Source organism: Sorghum bicolor, chromosome 5, assembly GCF_000003195.3.
Source record: "Sorghum bicolor cultivar BTx623 chromosome 5, Sorghum_bicolor_NCBIv3, whole genome shotgun sequence".
In the NCBI taxonomy this organism is placed as follows: domain Eukaryota; kingdom Viridiplantae; phylum Streptophyta; class Magnoliopsida; order Poales; family Poaceae; genus Sorghum; species Sorghum bicolor.
In genome coordinates this window covers 68,755,586-68,772,446 of record NC_012874.2, presented here as the reverse complement: position 1 = coordinate 68,772,446, position 16,861 = coordinate 68,755,586, and the positions used below count along the sequence as shown (strand labels likewise).

The window sequence follows — 16,861 nt, the reverse complement described above, 5'->3', positions numbered from 1 at the left end:
GCATAGCTACATAGGATTAGAACTAGAAGGAGTCAATCTTCGATTGGTTTCCGGATCTGTTAGGAGGATTCTTGGTAATTCTCTAATTGTGCTTCTAATTGCTTTCTAATTATCTTTCAATATTATGAATATGACTTTGTTCTACTTCAATATATTGCTTATGACTTTGCTCTACTTGCTTATATTCAAGATTATATTGTTCTTAGTTTATCATAGTTATGTACTTGGCTTAGTTAGATTGGATCTATATACATGCTTAGGATCGTATAGCGTTTATCCATCGGATCCATGGGTAAATGATAGATATTGTGTAGGCGTGGTGCTTATACCGTATTTATCTGCGATTGTACCGAATATGTCATATCGTGGGGTGGTTCGTGATAGTGACAGCTTCATTGATTCTTATATAGTCCCCCTCTCGTGTATTGGGCTGGCAGAGCAACATTATTACAGGGGAGTGATTGCTATGTTTCTCATATTCCTTGCTAATATCACTATGCATGGGCGTAGTCTTGTCTCACAATGATTGCTAAGTATGCTTGCACTAACTATGATAATGCTAGACTATATAGTTGAGAATAACTTAGGGAATATTCTTGTAGTTCGTTCTAATACCATGCTAATGACTTTCTAGAGTATCTAATTGAGGTGCTTATCATATTTATTATGTGGCTAGATCAGATTAGTTATCCTTGTCACTATTATTATTTCATATATCTTTTATATGACACTTATCCCTGTATGAAGAGTTAGATATAATGTTCTCAATTATACATGCAATGATAGATGCTCAATCTCATATTCTATTCTGTAATCAGTGTTGATGATTGCTAATCCCTTCCCAGTGGTAAAAATATAAATAACGATACCTGGAATACTTCCCGGTTAAAATGCTGCATCGGTATTAATCTGTGCGCTTGCAGATCCCATTCATTATTTAGAAGAGCAATTGCATATTTCAATACCGCGTCTCTTATATCATGCTGGGGATGACAACTTGGCTTAAGTGGTGTGAGGGATAGGTTTGGCATTTTTGGCACCGTTACTAGATTTAGAGAACTTAGTCTACTTTTGGTAATGATGTTAAGAATACCCAACAGTAGCCCTACTTCTGGTGCTTTTTCTTCCAATGGATCGACGGGCTGGACAAGTTTGACCCAAGAATTCTGTTTTTCTACCCCGACATTGATCATTGCAAGCGTGAGGTGTTTACTAGCTTGGTTCCGCCCCCCTTAACCCTCCTCCTATGACGGAGGAAGAGAAGGCCGTCGCCTCTGCACGACGGCTCGAGGATCCTCCAAAGTGCCATTGCGAAGAACAAGTCGTGATAAATCCACGGAATGAACAAGAGTTCATTTGTCCTTGAGTTAACCTTCAAATGTCAGTTCGTATATGTGTGTTCTAATGTGTTGTTTTTGTAGGATCATGATTTTCCAAAGTGCTGTTTCACGGAGTGGGTCTATGGTCCAAAGAGCCATTGGCCAGAGCCTGAGAAGGAGGAGGTGGTGGCAGAGTGGAAGAAAAAGAGGAGGTCTACTTCGCCTCCTGTGCGCCTCCTGTGATGTGCAAATGTGGTGTCGAAGCTAGCTACGGCCTAGTCCCTTCAGGTCTTGGGATTGGCCACTTCTGTGGCCACATGATCGATTATGATGAGGTTTGATAGGATTGTAGACATTTAGTACTAATGTATTCATATATTTGTTTTTGTACGCTAACTTTGTATTCATATATTTTCCGTAACAGAGCACTCAGAAATGCAAATGGGAATCATCTGATGATGTATTTAAGTTCAAGGATGAGTATAAGGCAAGAGTAGCAGTTCGCAAGATGAGAGGTTATCCTGCAAACTATGTCACTGATTTCGTGAAGGACCATAAGAAGAAAATGCTTGCATTGTTTGAATTTTATACTTACAAAGATTGGATGCGCCAGCAACTGGCAAGCAGATGTGGGTCATGCTAAGTACATGGAAAAGAGGATACTAGAGCGGGATGCTGGAGTTGGTGGCACCGCTAGCCGTCCGATTGTGGTCGAAGAGGATGCTGAGCCAGAGGAAGACGACGACACCAGGATGATAGGCGAGCTCATTCGTCTTGCCGAGGATTTGGGCTACCTCAGGACGAGCACGACGCTAGAAATTTGCGGCAAAATGTCGTATGCACCAACGGTGCACTAGGGGTGGGTGCTCATCAATGTGTTCACCGACAGCATTAAGAATTCCAATGTGACGGTCCAAAATCAAACAAATGGTGCGAGAAGGCCCAAGCACATAAACACGGAGCAGACGCATGAACCATGACCATGAATCATTGTTCTCCCCCTCCGCCAAAGCAAAAGCCAGTGGCACAATCTGGTTCTCTGGCTCTACAGCAGCAGCCATCATCAATGTGCCCCTGTACTTGCCAGTGAGGAACGTGCCATCAACAAGAACAACTGGCCGGCAATACTGAAATGCATGCTTGCACTGATCAAAATACCAGAACACACGGTATAAAATATGCCTCAACGGGTTCTGAAGATACAACCCTTATGTGTATATGAACGATCTCATGTCAGGGTTGAAGTGTTGCATTGCACACAAAATGTGTGGAACCCTATTATAGGCTTGCTCCCAGCTACCCCAACGAATTGTTATGGCAATTTGCTTTGCCTGCCAAGCCTTTCCATAAGTGACCTCATACCCAACAAAAGTGACTATGGTCTCCTACAAGAAAGACATCGATACGTCGTTGTCCTTATCTGCAAGACCCAATATACGACGAGCAAGGTATCGAGCCGTCAACTGGGGATGGTACTGTTTGCCCTCATTAGTCTAGCATCTGTGGGGCTGCTCCACTGAAGTTACCTTCCACTTCCCATCACTCCACCTTTTCCGTGCATTCAACTTCTACGAGCACGAGAATCTTGCCTTGCATACTATGTGGAATTTTACCTCCTTGTCGGAATGCCAAACCATGTAGGGCCTATGATGATACACAACATAGTCCTGAAGGAACAACTTCATCTTAGACATCGTATTGAAAAGCATTCCCTTCCTGAGTATTAAATTTTTATGGTTGTACAATGATTCCTTACATATCTGTAAACCCGTGTCACAAACCGCCATATGCGACATATGCTGACATCCATATAATTTGGCACACCGGTAAAGGGCAAGCCAGCCTCCCTCAGCTGTGTAAGCTCTGCCGATGTATAAGAGGGTGGTGCAATGTAAGGTTCTGCCTCCCTAACCCGGCCCCATCCTTCATATTCCTCTCCATCACCTGGATACCCTATGGCTAAAGTGACCTGAGTCTGCATGGCATGAAGTACCTCAAGCGGCACTCCTGAGGGCATGCCACGAACTGATGTACACATGGCAGGTGGACCTCCTTCCTCATTTTCTAATTCATCAGAATCAGTGCTAACATCATCACCAATTATTTCGTCCTCTGCAGCCTCCTCCTGCTCCTGTTGAAACTCGTCTACATCAAAATCATTGCTTATATGACCAACTAGAGAAGAATGAACCCGCTCCTACGTCCAATTACCATCCAAGTCTAAGGATAAAAACGGAACGGAAATATTCCGTACCGACCGCTTTCGTTTTCTACATTATGATATCGTTTTCTATATTATAAAACCATTTTTGAATTTTGTTAAACATAAAACTTTGTCAGTTTCAGTTGGTTTCACAACCATTTTTGTTTATTTTTAATACTCTTTAATTGCTAAAATATAGAAATATTCCGTACCGACCGCATTCGTTTTCTACATTGTAATTCCGTTTTCGACCGTTTCCGACCGTTTTCATCCTTATCCAAGTCCATACTCTCCATAGTTTGTTGGACCTGCACACCACAATCTCCTTGAGTACCACCGTCGAAGGACGGCTCCTCATTCTTAATATTCTCCAACACCAACTCAGCCATGCCGACATTCAAACCTTGGATGACCCTATTATATCGGGACCACTCAGCTTGGTTGCACAAGTACATCATCACATAGTGTGCCCTATTCTTTCCAACATCAAACCTACCACCCTTTAGTGTGAAAGCATCACCAAACTTCAAACTCAAACGGTCACATAGAGCGTTGAAACTAGGGGGGGCATCAAACCATTCCAATTCCTCGTACATATCCTCAAACTGACAATCCTCTCTCCTAACACTTTCTCCGTAAAAAACTCTTACACCGTAATCCATCTACAAAACGATTTGACATCCGATCATCAACTAACCAATATGGTAGTAATAAATACTAAATAACTAACTAACTAAGTATAGTAATAACCAACTAAATTATTAACTAATTCCGACATAACCAACTAACTTACTAACTAATTACTACATAACTAAATTACTAACTAAATTATTAACTCTAATAATATTAACTAACTAACTAAAAAAAGTTTAACTAACAAAAATAACTAACAATAATAGATAAATAATTGTTAACTAATAATATCAGTTTAAGTAAAAAAATATACCTTCACCGTAGGCCGCCGGAGGGAGGGGGCAGAGGGCAGGGCGCCCTCCAAGGCCGCCAAGGGAGGGGCAGCGCCCCCCGGTACCAGCCCGCGGCCACCCCCACCACGAACGGCGGCGGGCGGGGGCACGGCGCGGCGCGGCGGGGAAACAGCAGAAAAAGCAGGGGGATTGGCCGTTTTGTCAGGCGCCGGGAGAACCCTGCCATGATGCGTGGCGGGGTACTCTTTGCCACGTACTACCCCGCCACATGTCAGCCACGTTAGCAGGCGTCCCGTGAACCATGCCACGTCGTCAGTAGGTGCACCCCGCCGCCATGCATGGCAGGGTACAGTGCATTTGCTCCGTCAAGCATGGTGGCGAGGCCAAACGGGCTAGTTTTGAAAATATTTTCAAAAACGGGTAAAATTTGAAATATCCCACTCCCACCGTACCCCATTATCTTTGCTTGTTCTATGCCGCGTGTTTGATGGTCTTTCTCTATCGAAGATTAGTGGTATGGCTTGTTGTGTGTTTACTGTGGTGCTTGTCATGCTTGCTTTCATTTTCACTATAAGTACGTTCATTTTGTTTGGTATGTACTAGTATTATTTATGCCCGTACGTGCTTTTAAAAAAACAAGTACGTACCTGCATGCGATTAATTATTTTGTGTTCGTGGCTTCAGAGAAAAAAAACCACGTACCCTACAAGTCCATAAAAGTCCATAGGCTCTGGAAGACGATCGAGTGGCTCCTGTGCTGCGTGCAGGGAAGTGTGGCGTGAGCGATCTACGTCGTCGTGCGAGTATGTGGACGTGAAGGACTGAACCACACAAGCAGGGAAGGTGCTGTTCACTGCATAGAGACGATCGATCGACGGCCGGGATGGCAGCATCTGCCGGCCGCCGCGAGAGATGGAGCCTGGCCGGCGCGACGGCGCTGGTCACCGGCGGGAGCAAAGGGATCGGGCACGCCATCGTGGAGGAGCTGGCGGCGTTCGGCGCGCGGGTGCACACCTGCTCCCGCAACGCCGCAGAGCTGGAGGAGTGCCGCCGGCGGTGGGCGGAGGAGAAGGGACTCCAGGTCACCGTGTCCGCCTGCGACGTCGCCGTGCGCGCCGACAGGGAGGCGCTCATGGACACCGTCAAGGACGTCTTCGCCGGCAAGCTCGACATCCTTGTAAGTGCAGATGCCAATGAATTATTGCCAATGACCCACATGCCTATTATATCTTGATTGAGCTGTTGTGACGACATGGGAAGATGATATATGTGGCATCGATCGATCGGCAGGTGAACAACGCGGCGCAGGTGATCTTGAAGCCGGCGGTGGAGTGCTCCGGCGAGGACTACGCAGGGATCATGGCGACCAACTTGGAGTCGTGCTTCCACCTCAGCCAGCTCGCACACCCGCTTCTCCGCAACGCCTCCGTCGCCGGCGGCGGAAGCGTCGTGCACATCTCCTCCACGGCAGGCTGCCTCGGTGTTCCAGGGGTCGTGCTTTACAGCATTGCTAAAGGTACCCATTTCAAAGAACACACACACACACACACACACTCTATAAATCCTTACTTGGAGGGTTATTTTTAAAAATAAAATTTGGTCTCTATGTCTTTTGACACACTCCAAAACATTTTTATTGGTGCTCTTTATTTTTGGCTAGCTAAGAAAAATAAGGATAGACTATGATGTTATTTCGACATCGAATTAAATAAGCTATTGGAGTGCATTTTCTACCAAGATCTCTATTCATATCAACACTAAAGGATATCATATCTCCTATAATAATGAAGATTTTACTGAAATATCAAGGCTCAATTTGTATCTTTCGAATTGAAATCCATTCTAATAATCAGAATTTAGACATAATTAGTTTAGCTAATTTGGTTATACGTTGAATATATTTTTCGTATTCTACAACTAACCATATGAGGGAGATAATATACTTATGTGTTCTATTTTTGCTGTATGGGAGCGAGCGGAAGAGAGTATGCTATAAGATGCAGAGTAGAAACATAGCATGATAATCTATAAAATCAATTTAGATCACACCTTAGAATTTGAGATAAGTTTATATATGAACATTGAAAAGTTGTCTAATATCAAATTCCAAGCCAAATAGCTTAGTCCATTAAGTACATACCACTTTTTCTCCAAAAATGAATGAGTCCAAACGACCCTATATATAATGAAATAGAAAAATTACAGTAATACAAAAGAACTTTCTTACAAGATAAATAGTTAGTGTGCATAAGTATGATTTTGATGTCCTTTCTCCAAATATTATTCAGTGATGAAATGGAATAGACCAGATTTATTAAACGAAACTAACCACGTGCATGTAAAAGATAGCAAGTTTTATTCTAAAAAAAAGATACCAAGTATTTGTGATTGAGATTCTTCAAAAAAGTTTACTTACTTCTAGACTTATTGTTTTTCATTTTGGTTTGCCAAATCGGAGAAGTTGGGGACATGAATAATATATAGTACGTACTATAGTTTTTGTTGTGTGCTGTTGATTTTTATTATTGCTTGGCGCACAGGAGGGATGAACCAGCTCACAAGGAGCCTCGCTGCTGAGTGGGCCCCGGACAAGATTCGTGTGAACTGCGTCGCACCAGGGATGGTCATTACTGACATGGTTAAAAACGTACGTACGTACGAGAGATGGACAGCATGGACTATTCACGCCGTCCTTTCTACAATTTTTTTTTACCATTCATTTCATTGTTCTTCTTTTTTATTATTATTACTACTTTATTTACCATGAGTCATGAATCCCAAAGTTGTTTACTGCCGTAGTAATATCTGTACGTCTCTGAATTTGGCATGCAGGTAGCAAACTCGGAGGCCATCAAGCACGAATCTCAGCGGATTCCACTGCGTCGCGTCGGGGAGCCGGCGGAGGTGGCGTCCATGGTGTCGTTCCTGTGTATGCCGGCGGCCTCCTACGTCACCGGCCAGGTCATCTACGTTGACGGTGGCCGAACCATAAGCGCTTGATCAGCTAGCATCTCTATATAAAAGCTAAACGTAACCCTGGCCCACCAAAAACTACGATGGGGATTTTACATATATATATATATATATATATATGTATGTGTGTGATAAAAGTATTCCCATGCATGTAAAGAATGTTTTGAAGAAATAAAATTGCATTGTTACCGGCCGAGTGGTTGGACGTTCCACCTCAGTGGACCAAGCAATCACCAACGAGAGAACCAACAAGTAAAAAGAGAATAAAATCTCTGAGAAAGTGGTTGGTAGGGATTCGATCTAGGCAGCTTCATGGAGCTGTTTTTCAGCTTCATTCTTCTAACAAATGGAGGCTTCTGAAACCCTTGAAGCCCCCTAAATCACAATCTCATTAATCAACTAGTGCTGATCAACTAGTGTCGATCCGAAGCAGAGGCTGGCGTACATTGGGTGTACATGAGGGTTTTCTAGCAATGCACCGGAATGTTTGCTACTGTCACACCCCAAATTTTTTTATTTTGGGTTGTGCGTAGAAAACATTAATGAAAATAAATAATTTGATATTTGGATAAAATTTTCTAAGTTTAATTTTATAGTGTCAACTAGTTGTATAAAGAATATGAATCTTCAAACTTTTCTAAATTAATTTGATGGAATTTTGGTTGATGTCATAGATCAATCTACCTTATCTGGCACTTCTTTATTTTTTTTATAATCAAATTCTTTGTTTCTCCACTCAAGTTTTTACGGAGAGCTTCTGAAAATCTTTTCTTTCTACAAATCACTCATTTGAGTATATTATCTATGAATCTGTATCCACAGTCTTATTCGGATATTTTCTGAATTTTCTAAAGATTTCTCTCTTTTACCTTGGAGAAAAATCTATTCTTTTAGATGGTCTAGCTAAAATTATTATTTTTTTTAGTTATCACGGTAAGATCTTTTGCCTAGTTGCGGCAACTCCTCTTTGTTGCACCAGCATCGCAGCCCAAATCAAACTCGGCCCGAGTTGGCATGTCGAGGCCCTTCATCAGCCTATAATAATCAGCCTAGTCCTTACCCAGCATCGTCAATGGCTTCGCATCATTTAGTGCCCCATCGCATCTGCCCTAGCAATCACCATCGGCCATCGTCACGAAGTCAAGTGTCGCCGCCATCAGCAAGCTGCATAGGGCACCTAGGACTGCTGCACAAGTCCCTCAGCTGGTCATCCTTACCTCTGGAATCTCCTTGCCGATCCATGTAAAAGCATCTAATCTCATGCATGCTATCGCTTTGCTTTCCATCGCTACTTTTTTCTAAGTATTTTTCTGATCGCGAGGCAAACAACCATATGGCAGATCGTAGCCAGGTCCGTAGAAGCCAGTAGCAGGAGGTTGGGCAATCAAGATCGAGATTTGGTTTAGGTAATAAAAATATCAATTTCGTTTTTGTCCTCTACCTTGCCTCTTGATTAGGTCTGGTAATTAGGTTAATCTTGCCGCAATATTTTATTCTTTTGCTAGATCTGTCATGGCGTTTGTTTGAGGGCCTTATAGGTCGGTATTGTCAGGAGAATAAACTAAGTTGGTTTATCTAATTATTTTGCTTTCATGTAGAATGCTTATTAATTAAATTCGTTGCACTAAATGAGGATCGGTGCAATTTCTGAGTAATGCTATGTTCCAAACCAACGTGTTCATACTGTAGCTTAGATTAAATAATTTAGAGTCCTAAATAACTTTATGGTGAATATAAAAGTTTTAGATAAACTTACATAGATGCTTGTGCCGTGTTTGATCATTGTTTTTGCTTGGACAATCACAGTAAATACCATAAACTTGTTTTAGTGCTCACGTTGTTTTGCATGTTAAAATTTAACTATCATCATGATATTAAATTAGGTATAATTATAATATCATCAGCTCCAACACGTATCATGAATAATTTGAACATACATCACACATGTTCTTTCATCTTTATTTTAAAAGTTAAACTTTACTTGATTAAATGGTACATGCATGCTTATATTTAAAACATAATTTAACTAATCTGAATTAGTGGGTTCCACATGTTTTTTTTATATAGTTTAAATAAATCAAACTCGTAATTGTTTCTTTTTGTAATATACAAACATAAATAAGATATTTTTAGTATTAGTGTATTTCTGAATTATAATCTTATTTAGTCTTAACACGTATTATGACAGATTAGTTGCTCTCATGTGTTTATGTTCTCTGTAGTAAATGATTAAATGGATGAAACCCATTCACATATTATAAATAAAATATGGCTAGTTTAACTCGGCTTTTAAAATAAAATGTGATTTTGTCCAATCTAAATTAACAACGTTCTCATAGTTTTATTGAACTAATATAAACAAGGCTTGTAGTCTTTTTTTTTCCGTTGCAATATAAAGTTCTGGTAGTCGTTTTTGTATAAAGATAGTTCCTTTATCGGTGTCTCTTGCGTTCTCGTGACCGTAGTAACTAGTTATCTTGTAGTATGTTGCTTCATCTTGTGTGGTGTATTGTTCTTAGTTGTTCTGTTTGTTGCTTGTATGTTTGCCTATGTGTGGTGCTTGATACAAATAGACAAGAACTGTCTGTGGATGCTGAAGATTAGAAGATGATGACCAAAAGCTGATGGTGTGAGAATTATGCAAGTGTTCAAGGCAAGTATAACTTGGGATTATCCTTGTTACCTATTCACTTATAATTACACATATATATCATATGCATGCTATCACCTTGTCGACCTTAGCAAAATCATAGATGATTGGTACCTGTATTCCTTGCTACCTACTTGTTATGTATTTGGTGTAGATGTGCTAGTGCTTGATATATGGATCTTGTAAGATGATTAATAGCTATGCAATGAACGTTATAAGATGACAAATAACTATATGAGATCTTGTCTGTAAGTGATCACCGGGACAACAGTGCAACCATGAGGGCTATAATGGCTCTGGCTTTAGCTCAGTATGGAGACCTTTTCTAGCTTGTTAGCGGTTACCCGAAAGGGCGCTAGAGGGGCTGAACCGACACGGGTATAGTGCGAGCCCCTGTCCCTATGTGTATAGGCTGCGCGTCATTGTGCCATTCGGAAGGGGGTATCTATATCTGCTCGCAAAGGAAACCTTGCGGCCCTAACATGTTAGACGAACTTTTGAAAGGCTTCATAGTGATCCCTGCCGACCTCCCTAGGAAGAGAGTTAAGAGATTAGCTACCTCGGGCGAAAGGGTAAATCATGACTCATGGGTAAAGATGTACAACCTCTGCAGAGTGTAAAACTGGTATACTAGCCGTACTCACGGTTATGAGTGGCCTTGGGGGTTCTTGCTGCGACGACGATGAGCTTGTTAAGTTGTTATGTTCTTTTGATTATCGTTTATGCTATGAGATTAATTATGCTTACACTTGATCATGTGATTAATGGATTATTTATGCTACCTTGACATTTGTTATTAATTATGAACATGCTATCCACTATTAAAAGCTAAATGCAGTCAAACCAGTGTCAGCTATTTGAGCCTCATGAACCCCTGGTTATACTTGTTGAGTACGATATGTGCTCACTCTTGCTATTTTCCACCACTCCAGTTTACTAGTAAGAGTTGATCAGAAGAGCGAGGGAATCATGAAGGATGTTCTCAGAATACAAGAAGTGCTAGGCATATGTTACCCCCAGTCAGCCGTCTCTGTGAAGATTGAGCCTGAAGATTAGTTATTGTGTTACGATTCTCTGATGTAAGTGTTAATTATAAGTATGTTTCCGCTATATAACATTGTTTTTGATATTATTGCTTCTGTTGTTGTATGTGTGGACTTCCTGGGCACACATATGGCTAGTCTGGTTTTGTTCTTTGAAACCGGGTGTGACAGCTACTAGTTATAATAACTGTTAAGCGGGTAGAGTGCCTCTGTCAAGAAAACAACTAGTATGAATCTATGATAATATAGAATATATTGAAGAGTTTCACTATGGTTTAGATATAATTCACCTCAATCCTACACCGAAAACAAGCATACAACCCGGTACGTATACACAGTTTGCATCGACTAAAGAAGAATAAAAACTATAAACTCACGACTTCACTCTCGTACACCAACGAGTATGTCTGGTACCAGTTGAATATAAAGGTATACCTGCTGACTTCGGAAGCACTCGCATGTGAGGTACGGTGGCTGGAAGCAAAGCTTAGAGAATTAGAAGTGTGTCATGCATATGCTCGATCATTTTCATTGATTATACACGTACAAGAAATGGTGCAGATGTGTGAAGCGTGTGCTGCAGATTTTCATTAAGCATATGTATGTACATATATGAAAATGAAAGCATGCTGGTGGGAAAATGAAAAAGGTTGCCATTGTTGATGAAGTGAAGACTTCGTCAAATCTTATTCTAATTTTATCTCAATCTTACGTGGTCTTTCCTACGCTGGGTCTTTCTTAATATATTTATGTTAAAATAAATTATATTACTATTACATCAATTGTTCCTATGGTGAAAATTAGACCTAGTAATAAGTAATTGAGAAAACCACCTCTTCCATCATCACCCACGACTTCAGCACTGTCATCCTCTCTCTTCCCTCCCCCTTCCTCCTATCCCTTATCTTGGTTGGCGCCTCGCTTTAGGCGCGATGAGGGTAGGGCCCATTGTGCCCTTCTCAAGTGTGGTGGCATAGGGCTCCCCTGTCTAGGCACTGTGGATCTTGCAATGTCTTCCTAGCTAACTTATAGGACTCCCTGTCTAGGCACTGTGGATCTTGCAATGTCTTCCTAGCTAACTTATAGGACTCTATTATATAATAAGGCAATCCATATCTAGTGATCCCCGGTGAATGCTCTAGCTAGGAATCTTCTCAGTTTCTTCTTTGTTTAGCTAAAACCTTGACCAAACTTTGCCACTAACACAAAAACAATTTTAGGAGACAAGCCTTTTTATTTTTAGAGAAGCGCAACAATTCTACGAGTCTCCTAAAACAGTTTGGTATCTAAGGAGGCACTTTACTCATTTATAGAGACAATCCACCTCCAAAAATTGATTAATAGAGGTGGGCCTCATACGGCTGACTTCTTAACGAGGCTCACCTCTATATATTTGTGTGTACATATATGAAGTCATGCTGATGGAAAAAGCATGTCTACACTGACAAACAGCTTTATATTGCTCTAAAACATTATGCTGACAAAAATATTCTATATAGGTACAGAGGCATTGTAAGTCTGCCCTTAAGCTCTCATGCCTCTGAAAATTGAAATTTGATTGAAAGACAGGTGTTTCTCATTGCGTCTCCTCTATAACTTCTAAAGAGAACACGTTGTATACTGACCAAGAACACGTTGTACTGACCACCTCTGTAGATGAGATGGAGTGTCTTCGTACATTTTTATATAGTAGTTAGCCACCCAATCCTTAATTATTGTGTAACATTATGGCCTTGTTTAGTTCATAAAAATTTTTGGTTTTGGCTAGCATTTTCGTTTGTATTTGACAAATTTTGTCCAATCACAGATTAACTAGTTAGGCTCAAAACATTCGTCTCGCAAATTATAGATAAACTGTGCAATTAGTTTTTATTTTTGTCTATATTTAATGCTTTATGCATACCTCCAGAGATTTGATGTGACGGAGAATCTTAAAAAATTTTAAAAACTAAACCAGAACTATATTGCAATGTACGAATAAGCCCAATAAAATAAACATAAACAAGATTCCGTATAGAGCAGAGCTACCTACGACTTATCCGTGGAACCTAGTCACTGATTGCACTCTTAACTGAAGGAAACTATTGGCTCATCAGCCACAAAGACAAAAAGAGTGAGTAAACAACCGGCAATCATAATAGACGTACGTTCTTTTTTGTTCGGAAACACCAATGAGCAACATTTGTAACTACTTAAGCCAGTGAGATTAGATGCATGGTAGTTTCCCAAGAAATATATACTAGTACTAAGCAGGTGCATCTTCCAGTGACGCGCTCTTTGTTTACCGTCTACTCTCGGCAGTCTCGGCAGCCACTTGTTTGTACGTTGCCATCACATACATATATGTATATATATAAATACATCCATTTGTAAGCCCCCTAAATGCAAGCCTCAACTCGATCGATCATAGTCTGATCCGTAGCTTACCCTGCCTAGCTAGCTAGGAAACTTCAAACTCGATATAGAGTGATCATGTGCTTGCCTGCCAAGTGGCTGCACCCTGTCAGCCTCATCTTCCGCGTCGCCGGCATCGGGCTGGCCGCGGTGTCGGCGGCGGCCATGCTCACGGCGAGCCAGTGCACCGTCTACGCCGACTACGGATGGCGCCCGCGCACCGTCACCTACAGCGACTTCCCTGCCTTCGTGTACGTACACACCAAAGAACCAAAATCCATTACCGCAATTACATCGTGTACCTGCATAGATTGCATTTCCAAATTTGCATATATGCATATATATATATATATATATATATATATATATATATATATATATATATATATAAACTATACATCTGCATCGTGCTGCTGGCGACTGCGATGCAGGTACCTGGTGGCGGCGACCGCCATTGCCACGCTGCTAGAGGCAGTAGCACTGTTCCTCAGCTGGAGCAAGAAAGGCAAGAGCAAGAAATCATGGAGGGTGCTCACCATGCTGCTCCTCGGCGCCGTCGTGCCGGCGCTGCTCTACACGTCCGCCGGCGCGGCGTTCGCCGTCGGCTGGGAGGACATCTACTACTACTTGGAGCCCATCGGGCGGCGCTTCAGCGTCTGCCGCAGCAGCGTCGCCGGCGGCCGCTTCTGTGAGCACGTGCACGTGTCCATGTGGCTCGCCCTCGGCGCCGCCGTGGCTGTATCCTTTGCTGAGTTCCTGACCACATTCCGGTGGTGTCATGGCAGCGGGTCGTGCTCGGACTCGGACTCGGACTCAGATTCGGATTCGGAGTCCGGCTGTGGGCATGGGTGCCATTGCAAGCATTAGGATAATAGGATGTGCTATTTGCTTGTTTGCTTGTCTTATAAGTCGTATTTTTTTTTGTCAGCTAATAATGTTTTTTCTCACAATAAATCAGTGAACAGTACTTTTAGCTATGATTTTTTAGACAAGCGTCTTTGTTGCTTTTAAATTTCTTGGTAAATCAATAATTGTAAATCAGTGGTTTGTTTACCCCATTGTGATTGTTTATTTGGTCACAAGTCATGTAGATTTTTTTTGGGTTAAAAAGGAAAAAAAACATGCAACTCTGCTAAGTGTACTGCAAGAAAGGAAAATGATTCAAAGTGGACTGGACCAAAATGAGGCGGGCCAATTGATCTGTTGATCTGTCAGTCGTTGCTAAAGAATGTTGGGCCGTCAGTTTGAGTTGCAAAGCAAGTGCTAGGCTGGGCTGGGCTGGGCCCGGGCTCATGAATGCATAATTTTGAGCAGAGATGATATAACTACCAGTATGAATTAATCATGGAATCTAACACACCCTATATAACTTCTAGTATGAATTAACTATGGAACCTAATCATTGCTAACACCTTAATAATCTAGTCTAATTTGTTGGCTTGCTACAAAAACTACACGATTTAGCGAGTAAACTAGTGGCAAACCGTCGATATAATATACTAAGTTTGTAACAACTAGTAGAATCAAGTGAGATTAATTAGATGCTAATCCACTCATTAGTCATTACCATTTAAAAACAAATCGGAGGTGAGCTCGTCGTGCTAGCTAACGTTAGTTGAGCATGCAAAAACATGCCGCTTCCAATCACGCAGCATTGACCTTCGATCTCTTCATCATCCACTTGTTAGTTGTCACCAAATGCTCATATATGTATATATATACATCTAATCGAGCAAGTCAACAATCCAGCTTCTAACAAGCTTAGCTCTCCATCCTCATCATCCACCGATCGGCGTCGACGACGTCAGCCATGCATGACGAGGAGAAGAAGGAACCCAAGTGGGTGACGGCGGTGAGCATCGCCGGCCGCATCGCGGGCATGGGCCTAGCGGTGGCGGCGGCGGTGCTGATGTCCACGGCGAGCCAGTGCACCGTGTACTACGCGGCGCCGGCGGCGTCGGCGTACGGCGGCGCCGCGCGCGCGCGCACGGTCACGTACAGCGACTTCCCGCCCTTCGTCTTCCTCGTGGGCGCCGCCTCCATCGCGGCGTTCCTGGAGGCCATCGCCATCTTCCTCGTCGTGTGGAAGAAGGGCAAGGACAAGACGACCAAGGTGCTCATGCCGCTGCTGGGCGTCGCCGTGCCGGCGCTGCTCTACTCGGCGACCGGCGCGGCTTTCGCGGCCGTGTCCGACATGTCCTACTGCTCCGCCAACGGCAAGCGCGTCAGCATCTGTGCCGGTAGCGCCGCCGCCGGCGGCGGTGTCAGCGGTGGCACCAACTTCTGCAGCCAGGTGCATATCGCCGTCTACCTCTCTCTCGCCGCGGCCGTCGCCGTGTCCGTCGCCGAGGTGGTCAGAGGCTTGGGAGGCTCGGCGTCCGGTGGAGGGTCGGACTCGGACTCCAGCTCCAGCTCCGAGTCCGGCGGTTGTGACCATGGCTGCCATCACAAGCATTAGGTTTTCCGTGTTGGACTATTTTCTTTTTATTAATAAAACATATTGCAAGCAAATATCAAGAAGAGAATAATATCCGTATTATTAGTGGATATGTGTGGTTTAGTTTCATCTTCTGAATTCATTTGCATTGGTTGCCCTTCTGTATTGTATATGTAGTAATTGTACCAGCAGTATCTTGAAATCTTTATATTGGAAATATATAATATTATGATAGACGTCATCTTGGACTCCTTTGCGGCTTTTTAGACGGAATGGCAAATTACGTTATTGGTGCTAATTAACACTCTTGATTTTTCCGCCAAAGTTCTTGTTGTTCACTTTTATTATTCCAACTTCCATTCTCTATGCACTTAGCAAAAACGATGGAAACACACAGAAAAGTACATATATATGTGTGACTTAGGATCAAAATTGCCTCGACTCACGGCCGGGCTTTTGGCCACCAATGGCCAGCCACCGCCATTGCCCGGAGGGCTATGCCCACCTCTGGCTTGGCCCAACCTGTCTATGGCTTGTCCAGATACTGAGTGAAAATGGTACGGATATTTGTTTGACTGTATTTGAGACAATCCAGAGCCTCCAGGGTCGGCTAGCACTGGAGGTGGAGGAAGTGGCTAGGTTGATTTTAAAATAGTATGGGATTCCGGATTCAAACTATCTTGTAATTTATAGGAGCAAGATTGAAAATGGTTTGAGAAAAAGCCAACAAATATGCTGCCTATTCTTTTAGGGACATGGAAAAATCATTGTTTAACAATTTTAATTTTGAACTGTTGGATATGCTCTTTCTGTATGTGAATGGTTTTGCTGTCTCTATCATCACTAGACCATCAGTTATAGACTCGGATCAAAGATAAGTACGTAACACACTTGGGCAATGAAACATATCTATTGC

At 42.4% G+C, this 16,861-nt stretch overlaps 3 protein-coding genes and 1 long non-coding RNA gene across 4 annotated transcripts; all 4 read left to right on the top strand.

Moving 5' to 3' along the window:
• Positions 5,188–7,633, top strand: LOC8082051 (tropinone reductase homolog At2g29360). Its single transcript, XM_002451162.2, has 4 exons — positions 5,188–5,625; positions 5,739–5,964; positions 6,989–7,095; positions 7,281–7,633. Exons 1-4 carry the CDS (start codon positions 5,332–5,334, stop codon positions 7,446–7,448), a joined length of 795 nt encoding a protein of 264 aa, XP_002451207.1. The 5' UTR covers positions 5,188–5,331; the 3' UTR covers positions 7,449–7,633.
• On the top strand, positions 8,520–10,066 carry LOC110435361. Its single transcript, XR_002453013.1, has 3 exons — positions 8,520–8,663; positions 8,762–8,827; positions 9,995–10,066. It is a non-coding gene; the product is annotated as an uncharacterized LOC110435361 (long non-coding RNA).
• LOC8082050 (CASP-like protein 1U4) lies at positions 13,515–14,777 on the top strand. Its single transcript, XM_002451161.2, has 2 exons — positions 13,515–13,759; positions 13,940–14,777. Exons 1-2 carry the CDS (start codon positions 13,587–13,589, stop codon positions 14,373–14,375), a joined length of 609 nt encoding a protein of 202 aa, XP_002451206.1. The 5' UTR covers positions 13,515–13,586; the 3' UTR covers positions 14,376–14,777.
• On the top strand, positions 15,240–16,197 carry LOC8082049 (CASP-like protein 1U3). The gene has a single exon (XM_002451160.2). The coding sequence runs from the start codon at positions 15,319–15,321 to the stop codon at positions 15,964–15,966; it is 648 nt and encodes a 215-aa protein (XP_002451205.1). The 5' UTR covers positions 15,240–15,318; the 3' UTR covers positions 15,967–16,197.